A 26289-nucleotide genomic window follows, 5' to 3' on the forward strand; every position below is an offset into this window, starting at 1 on the left:
CATTTTAACTGCCTATAACTTCTAAACGGTTCAACATAGAAATATGCGGTTTTCGCTGAACTGTTTTATTATAGTAAAAGTTTTTTCTGAATTGATTGAATTTTTTATATCGCTTTCAAATACGAAAAAAAAATGGCGGATTTTTGAAAAAAACTTTGTTGACTTTTTTTTTAATGGAACACCCAGTATATTTTTTTGTAAATTGAACGAAAGGTCATTCGCTTATCCAGTATTTAAAGTTTTTCAAAATCGGTTGTCAAATCACTGAGTACTTAATTTTTAAAATGAGAGGTGCAACGTGGATATCACATACCAAAATAAGATTATAAGCAAAATTGATGTTATGTTATGTGATTTCCACATTGCATCTCTCATTTTAAAAATGAATTACTCAACCATTTGATAACCGATTTTAAAAAAATTTATATCGCTGGATAGGTAAATGTCCATTTTTTCAAGATACTAAAAAATATACTGGGTGTTTTAATAAAAAAGTCAACAACGTTTTTTTTTCAAAATTCCTCCATTCTGTATTTAAAAGCGATATAAAAAATTGGCATTTACCTAAAACCTTGAAAAAACGTTCATTTACCTATCCAGCGATATAAAAATTTTTAAAATCGGTCGTCAAATGACTGAGCAATTCATTTTTAAAATGAGATATGCAATGTGGAAATCACATAGCATAATATCAATTTGCTTAGTTATGTTATTTAGGTATGTGATATCCATGTTGCACCTCTCATTTTAAAAATTAATTACTTAGTGATTGGACAACAGATTTTGAAAAACTTTATATCGCTGGATAGGTGAATGACTTTTCTTCTAATTTACAAAAAAATATACTGGGTGTTCCTTTAAAAAAGAGTAAACAACGTTTTTTTTTAAATCCGACATTTTGTTTTACGTATTTGAAAGCGATATAAAAATGCAATCAATACAGACAAAACTTTTACTAAAATAAAACATTTCAGCGAAAACCGCATATTTCTATCTTGAGCCGTTTAGAAGTTATAGGCAGTTAAAATGGGGGAAAATATAAGTGGACACCCGGTATATAAAAAATATAAAACTCAAAGAACTGGTGAAAAACTAAAAATTATTTCAATATGTTTTGGTTAATTCCTTAAATAATTAGGTTTTTATTATGTTAAAAAGATATTTTACATGTTTCTTAATTTGAGGATAAAATCATTGACTAACCATAAAATCAGGTTTAAATTGAATGTTTTACAGAAAGGGTTATAATAATTGAGCTGTATAATAAATGCGTAAAATGCGTAAAATGCGTTTGTTTCCATTTGACTATCTTGTTACACTTTATGAAAGTGCAATAAATAGTCTGGCAATAGTGACAGCATGCGCGCGTGGAAATGCGTGACTTAGATGTCATTGTTTGTCAGTGCTGCCCAGCCTAGCTTGCAACTCGTGTGCAGATTATTTTGTATTCTTGGTGTTTAGAGATACATATAAAAAACTTTGAGAGTTTCCACTGCTCTTTAGTGATATTCTGACAGGCCTATACTATTTTTTGTGAATTTAATAAATTCCACATTCGTTACACTAGTGGTACCAGAACATCATGGGAAAAGGCAAAGACATCTCAGCAAGGAAAATAGCAGACATAAAAACTTTATTATTCAACACTAGTTACTACAACAGCAACATACCATTCATTTCTAAAGTTTCAAAGGCAACTGTTGACCGTATAAAGAAAAAATTTACATACCATTATTAAACAAAAAGTAAAATGTTCTGAGGTGGCTCTAATAATTTGATCACCCACTGTAATACAGTTACAAACAAAGTTGAACGTATGATGTCAAAAATATAAAAATAAAACCAACTTGTTTATTGCAAGCTTTATTGGGTATAAAAACAATATTTCTGTAGCAACAACTGGTATTTTTGAACTGCTGGAAATGTGTTATGTTTACAAAATATAATATTTACATCATCTAAGAGGTAATCTTTACCATTTTGTTGATTAATGGGAATGGTATTGAAAATAAATTACAATAATTATGGTAATTTCAGATTAAAATTTTTTTTTTTGCTTTAAACTTTAATATTGCAAAATATGCTTGATAAAATATTAAAGATATACCTCTGTGATAAACTACATAATTTTTTTATCGTTTTCCGGCTTTTGGAGATCCAATGACAACAGTAGGTCTGTATCCATCTTCCGTGGCTACAAATTTAACACTGACAGGGGTACCGTCCAAAAGAGTATAAGAAAATTCACCATCTACGTTTAAAGTTTGATCATTGTCTTTTCCAGTTCCAGGTTTAAGTACTCCAGCTTCTGTTCTTTTGATTCCGTTGGACGTCTCGAAACTAAAACAATAAAAATTTAATGAGATTTCTGTGAAAGAAATATCATGAAACCATACAGAAGTAAAAACTTCTTTTGTATATTGGTATAAAAAGTTTTATTAAAAAACATAAAAGTCCTCCAAAAGGATTTGCAGAACGTTTTCAATCTGAATCAGATCATCCTCAGTGCGTTCTGCTTCGTAAAAGAAACTAGCAACTTTTTGAAAAAGGTTACATCGATATTAATGGTTTACATAATAATTAAGTGATATTTGTAGCGACTCCAAGTCGATGTTACAAGATGAAATGTGCTAGGAGTGCTCAAAGGGCAACATGGTTTCCTGCTCGTTAAGAACTTGTGGTTCTTGCCAGTTCAATGGACACAGACCAACCATGTGGTCGAAACGTTAATAAAATTATTTTTTTCATTTTAATTGTGGCTTATTTCCCATATAAATAATTAATCATAAAAATGCCGCAAGGATATAGCTTCAGAACAACATTAAAAATCGGTTATGCTATGGCTGTTCAAAGTTTGCATACACTCGTGATTAGTGATTCGTTCAAGCCATTTTAACTACAGCCTTTTCAAGAATAAGCACTTTGAACCGCTGAGACTTACAGATCGTATAAAAAATAAATAAGTGAAGTAACTTGTGAAGCGGTAACGATTAATTTTATTTGATATGCTAATTAGGGGGTGCTTTTCGCGATCCTTTTTACCAAAAAATTAAAGTTACCAACAATATTTTGAGCATAACTCACTTACTTTTAAGGTTAGAAGTTTTTTAAAAAACAAAAATAAACCTTTTTTTAAACACTTTAAAAAATTTGAAATTAGTGTTCCCCGAAAAGTGTTCCGTTTTTTTTTGGTTATTTCTCGATGAAATATTCGATTTGGAATTTGACGAATAAGAACCTACCTTTCATTAGCTATAACTTTGCTTGTCTGGGTCTACAGACTTGTGCACCATTTTTTTCATTTTTTTATAAGCTATATTTTTATTAAGAATATTTTTTTTTGACAAAATACTTACTTTTTGAGTTATTTGCTAAAAACCGTCTGAAAACGTGGTTATTTTGTTTAAAAATGAACAAATTCACTCGCAAATAACTCGAAAAGTATTGACTTGGTGAAAAAACTCTATAGAACAAAAGTTGCTTAGAATTAGTCAGTTTATCGAATTCCGAATTTATTTTGAAGACATACTTTTTCACCCCCGATAAGGGGTGAAAGTCACCCCCACGCTAAAAGCACACATCAGCACAATTTCACTTTTTTTCTTTGGCTTATTAGCTATGTGTTTGCCAAATTCCATGTCAATCCAAGCGGTTCTTTAAAATTTAGAGGTTTTGAAATATTTTACCGTTAAAGAACGTACTAATACGCCATTCAATGGGAGCAAGAATAGGATATAACCTCCGAATTATATCCTACTGCATGGATTTTAATGAAATTTTGGGTCTAGCCTCTACATATCTCCTAATTGAAAGTCTACCCTATGCCGATGTGTGCTTTCATCTTGGGGGTGGTTCCCACCCCTTCTCAGGGATGGAAAAATTTTTGGTTAAAATTATCACGGAATTCGCTAGAGAACCTAATTCTAAGCAAAAACTGTTCTATAATATTTTTTTGAAAACTCAATACTTTTTGCGTTACTCGTAGTTGAAAATTGGCCATTTTCATTCAAAAATAATACATTTTTGAAAGGTCTTTTGCGAATACCTTAAAAACTATGCATCTAACTAAAAAAAACTAGATTCGACATTTTTGTAAGTTATAAAATAGCAAAGACACACTTGCCTCCATAACTCTTCTAGTTATAATATAACAAGAGATATGGTAGGTGAAAATAGTTTCTTTTTTGGTACATTCTCCAATTGGTATATTCAACTTGAAATAACAGAGAAACGGTCGATGTTAGGTGTATAATGCTACCAATAACTTTTGTAGTGCTTGAAAAGACCTTTAAAACGAGCTATATTAAGGGTCCATTACATTAAAACTAAGCGAGATATGGTGCAAACAAAATTGATAACTAATGTGTTTTAAGAAAAATTAGAAGTAATTTTAAACCCCATCCACCAAAATTTAAATGTATCGTTTTCCTTCTACAATACCTTTTATATGGTGTTATTTCTATGTTTAGAAATTTGGACGGGTTTACAATGAATGGTTATTGAAAAAAAAAAAGATCAAATTATAGAGAGCATTCTTAAATTTTCTTAAAAACCTTCTTTTTTCTTCATGTAACTTGAAGAGATACAGTAATTAAAAATACAAAACGAATTTTTATCTGAAAAAACCCTACATTTTTATATGGTATCTTTTTTCATATCTCTTATAATTTTCGAGTTACATGGAGAAAAAGAAAGATTTTTAAGAAAATTTAAAAATGCGCTCTATAATTTGATTTTATTTTTTTCAAAAACCATTCATTTTAAACCAGTCCAACTTTTTGAACATTTAAATATCATTATAGTAAAAGGTATTGTAAAAGAAAAACGATGTATTTAAATTCTAATGGATGAGGGGTTAAATACACTTCTCATTTCTCCTTAAAATACATTAGTCATCAAATTTTTGCAAAATATCTCGCTTAGTTTGAATGTAATCGACATTTAATACTGCTCATTTTAAAGGTCTTTTCAAGCACTATAAAAGTTGTAAGTATGATTATACACCTAAAATTGACCGTTTCTCTGGTATTTCAAGTTGAATACACCGATTAGAGCATGCAACAAAAAAAAAACAAACCCTTTTTATCTACTATAATACCTCTCTTTATATTTTAACCAGAAGATCTATGAAGGAACGAATCTCTTTGTTTTTTTATAGCCTACAGAAATGTTATATAGAGTGTTTTTGTTAGATGCATAGTTTTTACGGTATTCACAAAAATCCGTCCGAAAAAGTGTCATTTTTCAATGAAAATGGCAAATTTTTAACCACGAATAACTCAAAAATTATTGAGTTGTTAAAAAAATAATTAACAGTTTTTGCTTAAAATTAGGTTCTCTAACCTCTTCCGTGGCAACCAAAACATTTTTCACTCCCGAGAAGGGGTGGGAACCATCCCCACGAAAAAAAGTGCACATCGGCATAGTGTAGACTTTGTTTCAGGACCTCTTCCCTACTTACTTTAAAATATCAAATAAATCGATGTAGTAGGATGGAATTCGGAGCTAAATACCCTCATTGTCTGCCCTAATAGTATTTAGGATTATTTTAGTATGGAGAGATATTTTGGGGCATCTGGTTCAAATAATTTATTACTTTTTATTGGTTTTTTAAGGACCCTAAATAAGTAAAAAATAAAATACATGTTAGTTGAAAAAAACCCTCAAAATTTTTAAGAGATATGTAATAGAATTTAACCACTATAACTTTGATCGCGTCAAGGAATTAATAGGGGAGTGCATTTAGATTTTCACTTCGGAAAAAATCAAACAAGATAAAACTTTTTGTAATTTCATTAAGAAATGTTTAATAAACAACATATCAAAAAGTTCTACTCGAGAAGTGGGTGCTTCATTTTTTATTAAACAAATGAACAGCGAAGTTAGATGTTTTTTTAAATAACGTCGAAAATATAATTTTTAGAAAAAAACTGACTTGACCATTGAAAAATTCAGAAAATTTTACAAAAAAAACCTTATATAAAGATTTTTCTAAAATTAAATCTCTAGCTTCTGTAATTTTTTATTTATAACGCTAAAGTCACCCTTCTCACACACATTGGCGCACTGTAAACTAGCGTTGGATGAAGTGCACGGTTGAGTTTTTTAAATGTAATTCTTTAACTACTAGATCAAAAGAAATTTTACAAATTGGACATGAAAGAAGATGAAATAAGCTATCTTATGGTTGTAACAAAAAGAAATAAAATGTATGGACATAAGTACGGTGTGGGCGGAAAATGAGCCTTACATGAATTTTGTTTAAAATGATTTAAAAATGTGTAACTAATACAATTTTACTTATAAAACTCTCAAATTTGCACAACTTACCTCTCAATCAACTTACTAAACGATGTTTCATTTAAAAAAAATCTCAAAAATTTAATTCAAATAATACGATGTCTCAACAAATGTAATTTTTGAAAACTTCGTAGTTTTACAGAATTCCCACCATTTTAAGACGGTATTACTCAAGTTTGAATAAATCTAATACAATTTTTTTGCTATTTTTTTTAAAGCTTGGGATGAAATTTTTAAAAAACACTGAATTATTTTAGTTTAAAAATGAAATAAACAATTTCTTTTTGAGAAAACTTAGACAGATAACAAAAATGTAATACAAAAACCGAAAATTACCAGCTGAAAAAATGTATATACAGAGTGATCAAAACTTTTTTCTGTAAAACTTACCTAAAATACATTTATTAATAAGCTTTAACAATAATAAATGTTCAATAAAAAAATTTTTTTTTAGCTCTTATACAGTATGTCTGCGAAACTTGGAACGTATTGATAACTTTTTTAATATCAGTTTTACGAAAAAAGTTATTCTTTATAAAATACTCTGAATCGTATATAACATAAGATGCAACTATCAAATATCAAATTTTGTTAATTTTGTACGAGGTATGTCAAAAAATATGAATTTCACTCAAGAGTAAAATAACTTTATATTTCACAGTATCGAAAATCTTTATAAAAAAAAGTTGTTTGGAATTAAAAACTATGTTCCAATATGTAATTATATCCTTCTAATCGAAAATTTGTAATATAATTGTGAAAATTATTTGTTTATCTTTTTTTTTAAGAATGAAATTCCATATTTGTTTGATTGGATTCTACTTGTTTTTCATTTAAATATCCGCCATTTTGGATCCGCCATTTTGAAATTTAAATTTTTAATCTTTTATTCAGATTCAACAACCTGTTAAAAATAAAGACAATAAATGTTTTAGAAAAATGTTCTTTTTTATGTTCTTTTTAGAAAATCCACATTTTGGATCCGCCATTTTATAGTTTATAATGTTAACATTTAAGTTAGGTTTATCAAAGCTCTCAAAAATAAATATAATATGTAGAAATAAATAGATTTTGTAAAGAAATTATGATTTTACAACTATTTTTTAAGTTATTCGCCATTTTGGATCTGCCATTTTATACTTTAAATTATCAAAATTTGATTCAGGTTTAGCAACCTCTCAAAAATATCCACATATATGTAAACAAACACGTTTTATAAAAAAAATTCGGATTTTACAACTACTTTTTAAGGATTTTTAGGAAAAATCCGCCATTTTGAATCCGCCATTTTGAATTTGCAAATTGTAATGTCAGATTCGGGTTCAGCATAATCAAAACTAAAATAAAAACATTTTTTATCAAAATAAGATGTTGAATTCACCCATATTCTTAACATTATTTATACAAAACAATTGTTATTGTTTAAACAATTAATAAACAATTAGCGGCGAAATTTGTGAGTAGAACTTTTTACTTTAATATATTTATAAACTAACAAAAAAAGTTTTAGAAAAATATAACCTTGTTTGATTTTTTCCGAAACATTGTATCTTTTCGTTCTAATTGCACTCCCCTATAACATATATTTTAGATCGCTTAGTTTGAATGAGCTATTAAATATATCAAACACGACAAGCGACGAACAATAGCAACCAGAACTTTCCGTGGTCTTATAAAATATTTGGAAAATAAGAACCTAAGACTTTTAGTAAAGCTTAACATTTCGAAGAACTCATTAAGACTGGTTTTGATAAATAAGGCTAAAATATGGATTTTATCTTAAAACGACGAGAGACTGCTTGGTATCTGTGAAAGAAAAATACTTCCAAGGATTTTTGCTGACTTAAATATAGATGGTCTATTGCGTCGAATATATAACTTTGAATTATACCATAAATGAAGAGATCCATAGATTGTAAAATTGGTTGATATGCAGAGATTAGGATGGGCTGGACACATTATTAGGATGTCATATAAGGAGTTGGAAACGTTCCGGGGAGAAGATCAAGAGGACTATCACCAACTAGATGGTCTGACCAAATAAAGTATTCAGCTGGAAACTCATTCTGCGAAGCTCTTAGAGCAGCTGAAGATAGAGACCAATGGAGAAACATTGTTAGGAATATTGGAAGAAATCACGATCCTCAGTAATGGGGAAAGGACAGGAGAGAGATATAAGGAATATCTATGTACCTACACAAAAAGATTGACATTATCAAACCCAGAGGAGAGAAGAAGTAGAGTAAGACCGCGCATAAGATGGGTTTATGATCATAAGAAGATTAAGATTAGGATTTTAAAGATCAGGAGATGGAAAAAAATAGCACGAAACAACGGGAAAAAAGACTTCTTGCGAGAAGACTAAGATCCATAAAGGATTGTCGAGAAAATTATGATGATAATGTGCTTTGAGTGACCCAGAATGTCAGACAAAGAAGTGTGTTGTTTGCTTTTCACCTTAAAAAGCTGTTGTATATACTGAGGGCAGCAAAAACATTATTAATATTATTTTTCTTATAAACCAGTAGGAACACTATTTTCCTTTAAATGACAGAATTTTAAAATTACTGGTGACCACTAAAAAATGAATGAGATAGGATCCCAATAAGTGATTAAGTTAGCTGAAATATTTAAAAACAAATATTTTTTTTTTATTAAGAAAAAGTCGCATCCACCTAATGGTTATTAGCGACGGAACAATACATAGGTTAAACAAAAATGTGGTACAATATAAGTATAGTACAATGGTAAGGTTACATGCATTATCTACAAAAACTTGTTATATTTTATTGAATACACCAACTGTTTTTAAAAAGTCAATTAAATTTTTGGTTCTTTATTATTGGCACCCAGAACAGACATATTTGATACGATATTAAAATCAATACGTTCTTGTGTATATTTTTGGCATTCAATGTTTGACAGTTACATGTGTGTTACACGATTCAGAAATAGGTGGTTCAGATCTTGAGAACAAATATGAGTAAGTAAGCCTGGTATGGCTTAGTCGTAGGCGGTTGAAAACTGCTTGCTCATAACAACTTTTATAAACTGTTTTGACTCTTTTTACTGTGTCTTTAATTGGTCTAAGTTTTAAATTTGAGTTTTGCCATTCATCGAGCCAGTCATTTAACACATATTGTTTTAACAACACTTTCAAGTCTTTAGGGGCATATTGTAATACCGTTTCTGAATCCGCACCAGTCACTGCACTACGCGCACTTGAGTCTGCATCTTCATTTCCAAGGAGTCCAAATGAAGTTGACTATTCTACCATTTTGTTGAGATAAGTGAAACTCCAACGACTGCGGGAAAGTCGAAATAAGTGGTACTAAAATTGCAACTCCCTCACTTGCGCGAGCTGTGTTAGTTCGGTCTTTACGAAAGCATGTAAAATGTATTTGCGAATATGGGTTAGAAGATACAGGATTAGTTTCCTGTAGACATATAATTTCGGGACAGTGTTCTGATTGAATGATATTGAGCATTGGTAAGCGATGGAAAAGCCCATCAACATTCCACTGTAAAATTGAGTTGAATGTTATGTTTCAGTTGAAGAGAGTTCACTCTCAGTAGTAGCTTCTTCACCGAGAAAACGTAGCAGTAGGGTTTTTAGCCTTGTAAAACGATATTTTGTGGCTCTGTCTGGAATATATTGATAAGAGACGGTAAGCAAATTTACAAGACCAAGGAAATCAGATGTGAATTCTTTAACAATTTCAATAGGAGATTGGCTGCCTTGAATATTTTCAATAAGCATCATTAATTGGTCATAGCTTAAAATGGACGGTGTTGATTGTTTACTTAGATATGATTCAAGTGAATCGGGGATAGGTAATGAGCGTTTAGGTTTTTTATTCTTTTGAGTTTTTGTTTTATGAGGCTGAGCAGGAAGAAGAAATGTTTGATTATCAACGACATTTTCAACAGGTGGAGATAATGTTTCCTCTATGGTTCGTTTGGTGGAGGGACAGGGTGATTCTTTCGTGATCGCTAGTGAAGTCTGTGAAATTATCTCTATATTTTCGGCTGTAGCAGAAGATTCCAGTGGAGTATTTTCGTTAGTTTTTAAATCTTGGGTTGCTTCAGAAACGGGCTGTATAATTTCCACTGATGTAGAGTTAGAGGTGTTTGGTATGGATACTTGTGGAAATATTTCGGTATTTTTATTTTGATCATTATTAGAAGTTTGGTCTACTTGATTACCAGCATTGGTAGGAGAGTCAGAAGATTGAACAGTAGGGGGGTTAAGGGTCCTGAAGGCTGTGAAGAAGAATTTTTATTGCTTGGACAGTTACTACCAATGTGATTTATTTGTTTACATATATAGCATGTCATACTATCCTGCGAAATGAATATTCTATAATTAGTATTATCATAATTCAGAAGAATTGAATCTGGGATCGTCGTGTTATGCGGACTAATAAACACTTGCCTTCTAAAACTTTTTATATGGCTATATTCTGGAAGAGAGGCACTGATCTTTAGGAAAGTGATTGGAGAAACTAAGTTTAGGCCGAGATGTTTTAATTCTTGGATGATTACTTCGTGTGGGATACTTGGACAAACATTTGATAGCACTATTCTTTCTGCAGGCGTTATGAGCCTTCTGGCCCTGACTGTTTCTCCATTTACCTGTATAGAACCATAGTTTGTCATAAAATCCTCAACAGCTTGCTTGCTACTTAAATACATGCATATTCGATTATTAGATAGGCGAGACGAGAATAAGATATTTTTGGGATTTATTAAATTACCTAAAGAAATAAGATAATCTTGCAGTGGTGTATTATTAATAGCGCTAAAAAGTATTGCGTTTTCTTTTCCTGGGAAGAAATTTTGCTGTGAAGCTGCGGTAGAATAAGATTTATTCGCTGGGACATCCTGTATAGTAACATCTGATGACATATTGATAATTTATTTACGGTACTACCGAAACTAATTACTTTCGTTTCCCGCAAAAAACAAAACTGGTAAATTGTTTATAATCCATAAACCTGTGTCTGTTTACAATAACTGGTGTAGTATACAGGAATATAAACTAACAAAACTGGTTTAAATACGCAAATATACGATTAAATAATGTATGTAGTATAAAACTTACAGTTTAAAGTTAGTTTGATCACTTTAACTATAATTAAAAACTGGTAGTTTCACTGGTAATAGACAAAATATCAAGCGCCGAGACACTACGTGTTTACAGCTCATTAACTTTTTCGGTACTCTAAAAACAAATATTGTTAATGTGTGTTCCTCTAAGAATTCCTAATTCACCACAGTGTGCTTTTATGAAGATATTCTGTATGATAAAATTTGTAATACGACCTTCTCTGAACAGTAGGAATTAAAATTAAGATGCTTTGTGTTAATTTTCATTATTTATTTATTTTAATCCTTATGGGAAGTAAGAGTCGACAAATAAGTGTACGTAATTAGTAGATGCAGGTTAAAAATAAAATTGTATTATTTTATAAGAAAAATTAAGTTTCAGGATAAAACAATTGCACTATATTACGATAGATCTAAAATGTTCAAGAAATATAAAAATTTATACAGTAGACACGGTAGTAATTAGATAACCTGTTGGTAATATAAATCCATTAATGTCTCACGATATATTTCAAAAATTGCAATAATGGCAAAATTAAGGATTTGCATAATCCAGCTTGAGCTACTTTTGTTAAAATAAATATACTTTGGAGCCGCGATCGTAGTATTGACCTTTGCGTTCGAATGAAATATTTCTATATCTTTCCAGTGCTGCTTCATGTGGAAGCGTGGACTCTAAAGAAGCCATTGACATGTAGGTGTAAAAAGGACTAGTACGAATAAGCTTGGTCGACAGAGTTAGAAATGAAGAGGTGCTTATACGGCTGAACCAAACATCATTATTTAGTCTAACAATAAAACACTGAAAACGTTTGTTTTCTATACTTCCACAAAATTTATTACAACTATGTGACTACAGCTGTTTCGACAGAGTGCCTTTAGATTACTATGAGTTTGTCTTTTTAAAGTCTTTAACTGAAGAGGTTGAGGAGTGGGGAGCTGTTTGTCTCGAGTTTGTCATTCAGAATTATATCTGTATTTTTCAATTTATTAATTTCCATAGATTCTAATAAAGATAGCTTAAGGCCTTTATTCTGAATATGCAGAATTTGAAACTGTTCATTAAAAGAATGATTATGATCTAGAATTCAGAATCAGATTTTCATAATCACACAAATAATAAAAAAAGCTCTTAAAACAGAAAAAGAAATACATGCATGTTTCATAGATATGGAAAAAGCTTTCGACAAAATTAAAAGAGAAAATATTTGGAAAATACTAGAGTAGAGAAAAATTGAACAAGGTCTAATAGGATGCATCCAGAGTTTATATGAAAAAACGAAAAGCTATGTAAGGACAAGAAATGAAAAATTAAAAGTATTCGACAGCAACATTGGATTAAAACGGTTGTGTCCTGAGCCCACTACTCTTTAACCTAGTACTAGATGACGTAATAAAAAACTGCAAACACAAATGGAGAAAATTGTAGGATATTGGAAGTTGAGAATGATACAAATGACACAACTATGCTACGCAGACGACCTGGTAATCATTGGGGAGTCAGAAAAACAATTACAAGGAAATATAAACATATTGTATGAACAGCTAAAAATCAGAGACATGAAAATAAACAAAGAAAAATCAAAAACAATGATAATTGAAAGACAAAACGGAAAACACAAAATAGAAGTAGATGGCAAGCAACTTGAACAGGTAGACAGATATAAGTATTTGGGGGCAATCATAAGCCGGAATGGAAAATTAGAAGATGAGGTAAATGAAAGAATTGGAAAGACTGGTAAGCTGTACAATAGTATTAAGAGTTAGTTTTTGAAAAAGAAACAAATACCTAAGAATATAAAGACCGAAATAGTAAAAAAGATTGTGAAGCCCACTCTAACCTATGCCTGTGAATCTTGGGCATTAACAAAAAGGCAAAAGAATAGACTAATAAGCACAGAAATGAGATTTTTGAGAACAATAGAGGGAAAAACAAGGAAAGATAAAATTAGAAATCAAACCTTTAGAGAAAATCTGAAAATACACCCAGTCACAAAAACAATCGAACAAGGACATCTTAGATGGCTCAGACATGTACTGAGAAGAAAAAATAGTAAGACAGATATATGAAGCGAGAGATATGGGAAGAAAGAAGAGAGGAAGGCCAAGAAAGACGTGGACAGAAGAAGTGAGGGAAGCGGCCGACAAAAGAGGAACACAATGGGAGGAAACAAAAGCATTGGCCATGGATAGAAGGAAATGGAAGAAAATGTGGAAGAAAATGACGGAGAACCTAACTCCGTATTAACTCACACCGAAAGGTAGACGAGTTCTGGATTAAGTAAGTAAGTATGATCTAGAAGGTAAAGTGCGTATGTAGAAGTGTCTTTTTTTCTATTGTTGAAAGCCATTTTGTGTTTTGCTATCCGTTTGTCAAAGGTTCTGCCAGTTTGACCGATGTAAGTTTTCGGACAGTCACCACAAATTAGTTTGTAAACACCACTCTCTAGTTGTTTACTTTTTCGGCTCTTATTGTTCTTAATATATTTGCTTAAGTAGTTGTTAGTTCTGAAAGCTGGTGTTATTCCTTCCTTTTTATGTGTCTGTCTATTTTTGTTGTTATCTTGCCAGTATATGTGATAGAGCAGACGGTAGTGGGTTCTTTCTGTGGTGGTGGATAGACTAATTTCAGGGCTTTCTTATGGAGTTTTTGGTTTAAAATTTTGTTAATTGTTTGTTCGTTATAGCCATTGTTTACTGCTATTTGTTTAATGATCTTCAGTTCTATCTCGAAATTATTTTTGACATGGGAATTTCTGTCAGTCTATGTATCATGCTATGGTAGGCTGCTAATTTGTATTGTGTAGGATGGGATGATTAATTGTGTATAGATGTGTCAGTATGGGTAGGTTTATGATATACGGAGAATTCATGTTTGTTGTGTAGTCTGGTAATTTTTACATCTAGAAAGTTTATGGACTTATTCTGTTCGGTTTCTATTGTAAACTCAATATTATTATGAAGTGAATTAATATATGATAGAAATTGGTCAAGTTGCCTGTTAGTTCCTGTAAAGCATACTAGTAGGTCTATCATCCACGTATCTCCACCAATATAAGAACTTTTTAAATACGGGATGAATAGAAATTGTTGTTCCAAGCTATATTGGTGGAGATACGTGGATGATATACTAGTATGCTTCACAGGAACTAACAGGCAACTTGACCAATCTCTATCATACATTAATTCACTTCATAGTAATATTGAGTTTACAATAGAAACCGAACAGAATAAGTGCATAAACTTTCTAGATGTAACAATTACCATACTACACAAAAAACATGAGTTCTCCGTATATCATAAACCTACCCATACTGACACAACTATACACAATTCATCATCCCATCCTACACAGCACAAATTAGCAGCCTACCATAGCATGATACATAGACTGACAGAAATTACCATGTCAAAAAATAACTCCGAGATAGAACTGAACATCATTAAATAAATAGCAGTAATCGATGGCTATAACGAACAAACAATTAACAAAATTTTAAACCAAAAACTCCATAAGAAAGTCCTGAAATTAGTCTATCCACCACCACAAAATGAACCCAGTACCTTCTGCTCTATCACATATACTGGCAAGATAACAACAAAAATAGCCAGATACATAAAAAAGGAAGGAATAACACCAACTTTCAGAACTAACAACAACTTAAGCAAATATATTAAGAACAATAAGAGCCGAAAGAGAAAACAACTACAGAGTGGTGTTTACAAACTAACTTGTGGTGACTGTCCGAAAACTAATATCGGTCACTGGCAGAACCTTTGACAAACGGATAGCAGAACACAAAAGGGCTTTGAACACTAGAAAAACAGACACTTTTACATACGCACTTCACCTTCTAGATCATAGTCATTCTTTTAATGAACAGTTTCAAATTCTGAATATTCAGAATAAATGCCTTAAGCTATCTTTATTAGAATCTATGGAAATTAATAAATTGAAAAATACAGATATAATTCTGAATGAACATCTCGAGACAAACAGCTGCCCACTCCTCAACCTCTTCAGTTAGAGACTTTGAAACGGCAAACCCATAGTAATCTAAATCACTTGAGAAAGGCACTCTGCCGAAACAGTTGTAGTCACATAGTTGTAATAGATTTTGTGGAAGTATAGATAATAGACAACAAATATCTTCAGTGTTTTATTGTTAGATAAAATGAACTTCCATCAATCATTATTTAGATAGAGCTGCTGCCGATAACTGTCATCGAGATAGAAAAATAAGAAGTATTTTCCACGCTATTATACGGGGCACAGACTAGGATATTTCCTGAAGTTTCTTTAGCCGTTAGATTAATGTATAGTTTAAATTAATTGTTGGATCTTGTAAACAATGCTGCGGTATTACTAAGAGTAAGTAGAGAATTCGAGTTTATTTATATCATCTTCTTCTTGTTGTAATTCCTTTTCCTATCGGAAGTTGGCTATTATCAGAGGTATCCGTACCTTATTGGCGGCTGCTCTGAAAAGCTCTACCGAGCTGCAAATATACCACTCTCTTAGATTTTTTAGCCAGAAAATTATTTTCCTCTTCGTTTGGATTTTAATTCTTAATACTCTGGGCTAATTAGCAAAATACAAGAAAAAGTTACTTACCAGCAATTTTATTGCTGGAATCGAATCTTATGATTGTATGTATATATTAGTCATATAGTTATACAAAGTCCGCAGATAGTGTGCTAGTTTTCGTGTTTTTTTTTTCAATTTTTGCTCTCCAAAATTTTAACTTTACACCAAAAACACCCAAATAAAAATTCACCGTAATTAAATTCTGCATAAAGACCTGTTTTTCCCAATTTACTTCGACGAAAATTTTCCCCGCAAAATGCGGGTTTTTCAACAAAATCTTTAATTTTCAACTAAAATTTTAGATATGTAATTGTTTATCAATAATTAAATAACTTGGTAAAATTTGGTAAAAACGAAAAGCTCTTTTCGTATAGATAATAATTCCAGAAGACCATGGAAAGTGAATGAACAGTTTAACAACAATTAAATTGTTAATTAAAAATTTACGGTCACTATAATAACCACAATAATTACGATACATAAGACTAACTATGATTTTTGTATAAAAAGGCACTGTGCCTATCTAATGTACTTTACAGAATTGAAATTGGACTATTTAAGCGGCCTCATGAATATTTTAAAATTATAAACATTTTTTTGGCTTATAAACAATAAGAATATCTCGGGAAATATTTAATTAAATTAAATCATGAAAACGCTGTTGAAAAAAAAGTTGCAGGACGCTTCTTTTAAAAGAAAAAATGGTTAATTTTGATAAGTGGTTTCTCAGATACAACTGGTCAAATTTGACTGGCATTTACGGCAAAGATATAAAAAATAGGATCATAATTTTCGAACCATCACCTTTTTAGTTTTGTTCTCTTTCTCCACACCAATTTTCACATCTTTAAAATACTCATAACATATATTATTATAATAAAAACTATCGATATTAGAGTGAAAATTGCCAAAAATAGCAAAATTTCAATCAAAAATTAGGTTGGAGAAAATGTAATCTCAAAGTTAAAAATCGGTATACGTTAAAAAAATGCATTTTCTCGGCACTTCCCATGGAGCAATTTTCTTCATTCTTTTTTTGTTCCCAAGTAACTCGAGTAGAGCCATCTAACTAACGCATTATTAAATGTCAAACTTGCTTTTGTCTTAAGACTTTCAAATTGCATGAAAAGTTGAGTAAAACAGTCCACATAATGCACAAAAAATTTTAGGACGACTCGTCAGTTAGTTTAAATTTTATTGAATTTGTTTATCCCAAAGAGCTTTTTTTTTTAAATGTCATTGTTCAGAAAATTATAACGATATAGCAATTCTGTGGAAACCACATGAACGAAAAATAATTATGTTTTCAACTTATTAAAAAAATCATTAAAAAGTCATTTTAATCATACCGAAAATATTTTACTAAAGAAGACTCATTTTTGGCTTATAAACAATTTGAATAACTTTTTTACTGTAGACTAAAACTGCTTTGAGATTTGAAAAGCTGGTATATTTACACGAATTTTCAAAAGAAAACTTTTTGCCTAGGTTAATTACAGTCAAAGTTATCCACTTTTTTTATTTAATTCACAGCTACTTTGTTTATAACAATTAAGCAACCTATCTAACGCCATTTTGAAGTTAAAGGTATATAGTTTATGTGTACAAGTTTAAGTAAACTTTAATCTTCAATAGAGTGGTTAATAAAGCTTTAAAAATGACGTCCTAACGAAATCGGTTCGTGGTCGGTGGAGGGGAAATATTAAAATCCGTGCACTCAAAAAATGACATTGATTATTCAAACATATGCTGCGATTAATATCTCGGGAGGTTGTTGATGGATTTTGATCATAATTTTTTAAATTTGCATGTACTCGTCGACTTTTAGAAAACTTTATGTATACATACCCCTACCAAATACTACAAAATGAAAGGGGGAACCCCCCTTATCACTCAGGGATATGAAAAACCAATTACGACCGATTCTAAGACCTACCGAATATACATATATACTTTCATAAAAATCGGTCAAGCAGTCTCGGAGGAGTATGGCAACTAACACTGCGACAGGAGAATTTTATAGATGTAAATATACAGATGGCTATTAAAAAATAGTGGTTGGGGATAAAAGAGTGAAAATTAAGGGTTGTATGTATTTTTTAATGCTACATAATAAAAAATTAAGATAGAAAATTTTGTCCAAAAAAAATAAAAAAATAATCTCAGTGGAGCAACCCCCTTTACAACTTATGGGTATGAAAAATAGGTTAAAACTTATTCTTAGTCCTACAGGATACATGTGTAAAATTTCATAAAATCGGTCAAGCCGTTTCGGAGGAGTATGATAACTAGCACTGTTACAGGAGAATTTTATGTACACAGAAGTTACTGTGGATTAAATAATTAAAATGGCTAACTTTGACTGTAATTAACCTACGCAAAAAGTATTTTTTTTGAAAATTCGTGTAAAAACACTAGCTTTTGAATTCCCAAAATAGATTTACTCTACAGTCAACATTAACAAAGCTATTCAAATTGTTTAGAAGACAAAAATGATTCTACTTTGGTAAAATGTTTTCGGAATGATAAAAATAACTTTATATTGATTTTTTTAAACATTTTGAAAATATAAATATTCTTCTTTCAAGAGATTTCCACAGAATTGCTGTATCATTATTTTCTGAACACTAACATTGAAAAAAAAAGCTTTGGTATAAACAAATTGAATAAAATTTAAACTAATCGCATAATAATCTTGAAATTTTTAGGGCATTGTATATACCGGTTGACTCAACTTTTAGTGCAATATAAAGTTCATTTGTCTTAAGTGTCTTAAGTTCATGTGTTTTATTTCAAGTGCCTTAAGTTCATTTTCGCAAAAGTTATAGCAAATTTTTTATTTTCAAAATTTTAGTCTTTTCTTGCAATTAGCGAAGCAACAAATGATCGGACCAAAATTTAAAAACGGCCATTTTACACCTTTGCTCATCTACTAAAAGATGAATACTCTAAATAAGATATTTAATTACCATATTTTTACCTGTAGCGATTTAAACGAAAAAACTGCCATTTTTGACCCTTTTGTTAATAACTAAAATTCGCGTCCGAACTGTGACGGGCATTTTTGTATTTATAAGGTATTAGGTATATAGTACCCAAAAACCCATTTGCAACCTGCCTGCTCAAGTGTCCCGACAAAAACCTTATTTCTCTGGACTAAATAGGAAGTATCTAAATTGAGTCAGACTATTGAAGTAAATATGATATACAAACAGAAAAAATGAAAGAGATGTGAAAGGACAAAAATATTATAGTCACAAGAAATATAAGAGAAAATCTTTTGGCGCCTAAAAAGAAAAAAATATGTATATGGATATATTATTTACATGAACAGGGTACTCTGAAATCCGTAAATCTAGTTGTGAATTTCTTCCGTACAGCTAGTAATGAAGCAATAGTACTATATAGTTGATAGTCATTTAGACATAGTAGTAGTTTGTTTAAATATTTTTTGAATTTTTGAATTTAAACTGTCATTGTTTGTTGTTTATAAAATAATATTTTTACAATCTTCTCATTAAGCTTAACCAATTTGTTCTTACTCATAAAATATTCTTTTACATAATGCCGATGTGCGTATTTACACATAAATTTCAATCTAGACATCTTTTATTGTACCTAATAACACATTATATAATTTTTAGCACCAATAATAAAAAGGTTATGTGTATTGACACTTAAAATCGATTTCGCAACTGATTGGGGAGTGACCGTAGTTAATGCATTATTGCATTGAAGGCAATTGGCAATAAGTTGTGACTCTTGAGACGATCTGCGTGGGTGCAGCGAAAAGTTGGCGATTTGCATCTTTTACCTCATGTAGGTAAATGAAACAAAGGTTATAAAATAAGTTTGACCTTTTTAGAAATTTCCTATCGTTCTAAAAGAATCATAAAAATAATATAAATTTTTTATTACTGGTTATTTTAAATCACATAAAGCTACGAATTATACGAAAATAAATAATAGGTATAGTTAAATAATTAGATTTAATTTTAGAAAATTGCGCTTTTGTTCAAGTCAGAAAACTTTTTCAGACACAGATAGGACTTTGACAAGGAGATAGCCCATGGTGCCTTCTAGTTAATATCTTCTTCTTCTTTTTTTTTTCTTCTTCTTCTTCGTCTAGCCATTCACGTCCACATATGAACATAAGCCTCTTCAAGTCTTCCTTTCCATTGTTTTTTGTTGTACGCTACTTGTAGCCAATTTTTCCCTGCAGTTCGTTTCAGATCATCTGTCCATCTCATAGGAGGTCTGCCTCTGGGTCTTTTGTGTTCGTATGGTCTCCAGGTTAGAATTGTTCTGTGCCATTTGCTTCGATCGCTCCTATCTACCTGTCCAGCGTATTTCCATTTCAATTTCAATGATTTTTGTACCACATCGGTGACTTTGCTTTTCTGTCTTATCCATGTGTTTGTTTTCCTGTCCTTAAGTGATATGCCAAGCATCGCTCTTTTCATCGCGTGTTGAGTGACTCTGAGTATGTTCATATTCTTTTTTGTGATTGTCCATGTTTGTGCCCCATATGTTAATATCTGAATAATGCATGATTCAAAAACTTTAAATCTAAGATGTAGTTGAATTTGCTGATTTCTAAGTATAGTTCAGTTTGCCGAATGCTGCTCATGCTAACTTTCTTCTTCTTTTTATTTCTTCCGTTTGACTTTCCCTATTTAGTATTATTTTTTTCCTAAGTGTATATATTATTCAACTTTTTCTATAACATTGTCGTTTATTATTGTCACGGTTTCTTCGGAGTGCATGACAGTGGCGTGCTGGAACTTTTCGAGCGGCCCGGTGATTTTATAGAAAAGCGGCCTCCCATCCTCATTTTACCTTCTATTATCAGGATGTTTTATTCGTTATTTAAAAAAAAAAACAAAAATATAAATTATTTTTGAATCAAACATAAAACTTCGAATTCAATGACGTTTTTAATTTGCTATATTTTTTCATTTAAGAATAATAATCTTACAAATAATAAATGACATGTATGACAATATTGTATGCAGTAACGCAGAAACCATAATTTCCTGAATAAATATAATATAAATTTGATGTAATTAAGATAAAAGTAAAATAAAATTTTGAGAATTTTTCAATTATGTATTAAGCTCAATTTTAGTAAATTAATTATACAAGAGAGTTCAAGTGCAAGTAGAGTGCAAATACTTTAATTTAAAAATATTTAAAATGTTAATACAAAGCAATAATCTAAATATTATTTTGCGATTATTTTATAAAATAATTACTTAACTCTTGATCAATAATTTCCGCATTAAAGTAGATTTTTGAGCAAATACGTCGATTATTCCATCATTTTTAAACTCATACAAAGCTTCTTTTTCTATAGCTATTAGCATAAAAGTGATCTTGTGTTAAAGTACTTCTTAACCGATTTTTTATGTATTTCAATGTTGAAAAGCTTTTTTTGCAAGATACTGGTGTCACTGAAAGAGTTAATAAATGCTTTAAGTATATTATACTATTTAAACTTGGATAAGCACACAGCACACTGATATAAGTTGTACTTATGCAAAACAGCGTAACAGCAAGCTATTCAATCTTGAAACTTTTTAGTACCACACGGAGGTGAAGTTTTCACGATATCAACATTGTCATTTGTTACTTCATGTTCATTATCACTTAAATTAATAATATCATATTATCATCCTTCATATTTTTTGTAGACTTAACATATTCATCATGAACTCGATCTTCGATAATCTCAGTATATATTTTGCAAAATCCTATTTTTAATACAATCCATTTATCAGAAAAATCCACGAGTTCTTCTCCAATTGCAGTCGCAGATATGGTAAGATAAAAATTTCTTAATTTTTCAGTATACCATTTTTTATTGTATCAAAATTTCTAGGATGTAGAGTGCTTAGATCATAATAAAACGATTTGATTTGTCTTGATCAAATCGTTTTTCGATACTTCCAATAATTCAGTCAAAAATGTGGAAGACGTTTTTCCATTTTTTAATTCTGCAGAGTACATACCTACATGTTTGAAGGGAATTGGAAAACCATTAAATATACTTGTAGGTATGTATGAAAATAAATAATATTATATGTAGCAATCTATTTATGTATATAGACTGTAGAGTCTTATTCATTTACTTAAGCTGTATTTCACAATTAAAAAAAAATATTTTTATTTTTTTTTAATGTTTTATTAATATTATTAACAAAATTGACATCCGATTAGAAATTAAACAAATATTTTTTTTATTACATCTAAAAATTTTTGTGAAAACCTATTTGACCGGCCTCAAGAAGCCGCGGCCTCTCGGTGATTGCACCGATTCATTTATATGGCCAGCACGCCACTGGTGCATGACTTTTGTTTTGTTTAAATTCATTTTCAGTCCTATTTTAGAAGATTATGTGTGTAGTTCTGAAAGCATGGTGTGTAGTTCCTGTAGGTCAGTAGCTATCAGGATTCCAATTTAGATTTTTAAAAACGTCCTCCAAAACTAAGGTGAACAGTTGACTGTTTGACTCCCCTGTTTAATGGTACGGTTCGTGTATTCATTTTCATTTAGGTAGTATGTAGCTGTAGCTTGGTTCATAGTTTCTATTATTAAGTTATTATATCTACTATATATTCTACAATTTTGCATTGCGCATATTAGGGCCGTGTTCTAATAGTGTCGAAAGCTTTTTCGTAGTCTACAAATGCTATAAAAACTGGAAATTTGTATTCGTTATATTTTTGTATTAATATTATTGTGGTTAACAGGTGATCGGAAGTTGAATAGCCTTTTCTAAAACCCACCTGTTCATATGGTTGGTATTCATCTAATTTCCTTGTTATTCGGGTAGTTATGACTTTGGTGAGTATTTTGGATAAGGACTTAAGCACGATTTAAGGACCAGGTGTAAGAGACGTAAGTTTACGAAGTTAAAAAAACCAAAGAAGGAAGGAAAGCTGATTCTAGCACAGACCAAGACCCACATGAGTTGTAGAACCAATGATGGTGATTATGATTATGATGTAACTCTTGAGATGATCAGCGTGGGTACAGCAAAAAGTTGTCGATTTGCATCTTTTACCTCATGTAGGTAAATGAAACAAAGTTTATAAAATCGACTTCTTTTATAAGTATGACCTTTTTAGAAATTGCTGATCATTCTAAAAGAATCATAAATATATTATAAAAATTTTATTACCGGTAATTTAAACCACACAAAGTTACGAAATAACAGAATAAAAATGAAAAAAACTAAAAAGGGAATATTACTTTTTTATTTATAGAACTGCATCTTTTTCGAACATTTGTTATAATATCTTATTTATGCTAAATGCATACAATCAGTAAAGACTACGTCTCACCTTACAAAATATTTTGATTTATTTGTATTTTTCTCTTAGTTTCTAAATATAATATTCTGTTGTTTTAGTGCAACTGGTAATCTGCGAATTATAATTTGGCTATTCAAACCGGCATTTGTAGTGCCAATTTCTTATCAGGTCATCTTCTATCACAAAGCAACTGGCATTGAAGCCACCCTGCAGAATTGCTATAACAAGCCCCTTCGGCTTTCAGACAAGAATTAAAAACGTAAAACAAATATCTAACAAATGCTAATTTTATGAAAAAAATTCGAAGGAATAGAAATAGGCTCCTTAAGTTTCACTGTACCTAGTATTTCAAAATAAAAGTTGATCTCAAACAAAGAGGAAAGTTCTGACTGGACGAGAATTAAATATATATTAAAGACCTAGCATTGTGTTGATATGAGTTTATGCCACAGTTGTTGGTGTAATGAATATTACATTTTGTTAATTAACTACTGGACGTTCGATTTCCACTCCCGAAATCGTTTTCAGCATTAAAAAAATTAGTTTGAAAATTCTGGGAAGTTCCATAACTTGATCTTTTTATTTTATGTGTATCTACTTGTACTTTTACAATAAGCATTAATTAATTAAGCATTTGGAATAATTTCTGAAAAAAATAATAAGAGGACAAGAACACAGACATGGCGAAATAATGGACCGAAACCACACTGTGCCAAATTCACAAAAAGAGCGACAAAATTTATGCCATAATTACAAATATGGGACATCTACAGTGGCCTTATTCGGCTATTTTAAATAAGCTTTTGACAAAATAAATCGAAAAAAAAGCATAAAAGCACTACGTGAAGTAGGAATTTGTGAAAAATTAGAAAGAGTCGATAAAGGGACAATCAGGAAAGCAGAGTATAGTGTTAAAATAAATGGAAAAGACACAGATAAGTTTAAAGTTAGTGAGGGGGTGCAACAATGGAGAAAGAAAGAATGAAAACAAAGGTTTATATAATATAAACGAATAAAAGCCCAAATATTGGGAATGAAGAGAACGAGGATACATACTGGGACAATACACGGCAATAATTACAGAAGGAATAAGATATACATTGGACGACGAAAGAACATTCCAGTATTTAGGAGTGACCTTCGCAAGGAGATAAAATACGAAGAAAGAAATCTACGTACGAATTATGGCTATTAATCGTTATATATTTGCTCTAAACAAGTTATTATGAAGTACGAACATACGTATCATGAAGGGCTAAGATAGGAATGCGATGAAGGCGATGATAAGACCCCTAGCATTATATGCCAGTGAAACGTGGACAATAAGCAAATCCGAAGTTATGCTCCAAGTGCTCCAAGTGTCCAAAAAAGAAACAAAAGACACTAAAAAAAAACAAGAACACAATATCACCAAATATTTACTTATATTCTTTTACACTAAGTATAAACAAACTACTGAAAAAATTAGGAAAAATAATTAAAATAAAAATCAAAAAATTTAAGAGACGCAGAATCTTGATCCAATGCTATTAAATGCATTTGAAATCAAAAATCACAGTAAATTTTTTCTTTTCTTTTTCACCCCTGCAACTTATTCAAATAAACAAAATTGAACTTTTTAGGGACATTCTGCCTTCGGTAATAAAGTGATCTGTCATTCTGCGTTTAAGTTTTTAAAAATTATTTATTAGTTTTTTCAAGATTAAAAAAAGTGAATGCATTTAAATAGCATTGGAGCAAGATTTTTCTCCTACCCCTGTAAGATTCAATTGCTAATTTTCAACTTAAAAATACCCTTTAATAACTTAAATGTGTCGAGTTACGGCAAAAAAAAATTGTACAGAATTATTAACTATTTTAAAAGTTCTGACAAGTTCTTTAAAAATGAACTGACAGATATTTTTAACTTGTTTTAATAATCTTAGGAGCCGTTTTATTAGGTTTAATAAAAAAATTAAAAACTCACTCAAAGTTGTACCCATCTAGCCTTAAATCATTGTTGGACTTGACTATTTGCGCTTGAGCATCTCCGCTTTGAGGCCTGGCTTCTATGCAGGAAACAAGAAGAGCACCGAAAATGACAAAGTTTCTGGTCAGCAACATTTTCTTTGGAATCACAGACGCAAAGTACACATTGCACCTAGGTGCATTTCTATAAAATAGCTGAAATGTGAGTAATTGTGGGGTTGCGCAATGCAATTGTTATTGTGATGCATCTTTAATCCAAGTTAGTCGAATGGAATTAGATGGGTCGTCTGAATTATAAATTAAAATTAATTTATAAATTGTTAAAATTTATGAAGAGTTTATATATCTAGGGGTGACCACAAATAAAAACGTTAAATAGGAAAAAAATTAAAGCAATAATGGCAAAAGTATGAAGCATTAACAACCTGTTTTCTCTTCTTTAGATAGAATATCTTCTTTAGATATTCTACCATCTCTAATAGAGTTTGGCGATGTCTTGTGCAAATTCGTCTCTATCCTGTGCTTTTCTTATGAGTTTAGAGGTCTTTTTTTCTTCTTTTTCTTTTGGAATCAAAATCCTGGATGGGTCTTTGCCTGTCAGGCTATATCCTTCCATTCAGAATTCTCTTGTTGCCTTCTCCTTCATTGTATTTCATTCATAGTTTTGAGGTCGTCTTCCACGTCATCCATCCATCTCGTTCTATGCCTTCCTTTTTTCGTGTTCCTCCCGGCTTCGCTTGTAACGTATTTTTGGTGTTTTTGTGTCTTCTTGACTTTGAACATATTCTTTTTCGAGATAACCTTTTTTTGTTTTCTTTGTATTAATTATAATCATCATTATCATGCAACCTCTTCTGTCTACTGTTCGCGACTCTCCACGGTTCTTGTTGTCATTTCATGGATATTCGTTGAGTGTCGTCTATCCAGCGTGTTGCTGGTTGTCCTCTGCTACGTTTGTCTTCTCTTCGGCACCAGTCAATTACTTTGCTGGTCCATCTTGAGTTTTA

General features: G+C 30.8%; 1 protein-coding gene across 1 annotated transcript; it reads right to left on the reverse strand.

Moving 5' to 3' along the window:
- Positions 1–1847: 1847 nt before the first annotated feature.
- LOC114325703 (flexible cuticle protein 12) lies at positions 1848–25487 on the reverse strand. The gene is made up of 2 exons (XM_028273833.2): positions 25281–25487; positions 1848–2340 (listed from the first exon to the last, which is right to left on the reverse strand). Exons 1-2 carry the CDS (start codon positions 25415–25417, stop codon positions 2133–2135), a joined length of 345 nt encoding a protein of 114 aa, XP_028129634.1. The 5' UTR covers positions 25418–25487; the 3' UTR covers positions 1848–2132.
- Positions 25488–26289: the final 802 nt, after the last annotated feature.

Source organism: Diabrotica virgifera, chromosome 7 (genome assembly GCF_917563875.1).
Source record: "Diabrotica virgifera virgifera chromosome 7, PGI_DIABVI_V3a".
NCBI lineage: Eukaryota > Metazoa > Arthropoda > Insecta > Coleoptera > Chrysomelidae > Diabrotica > Diabrotica virgifera.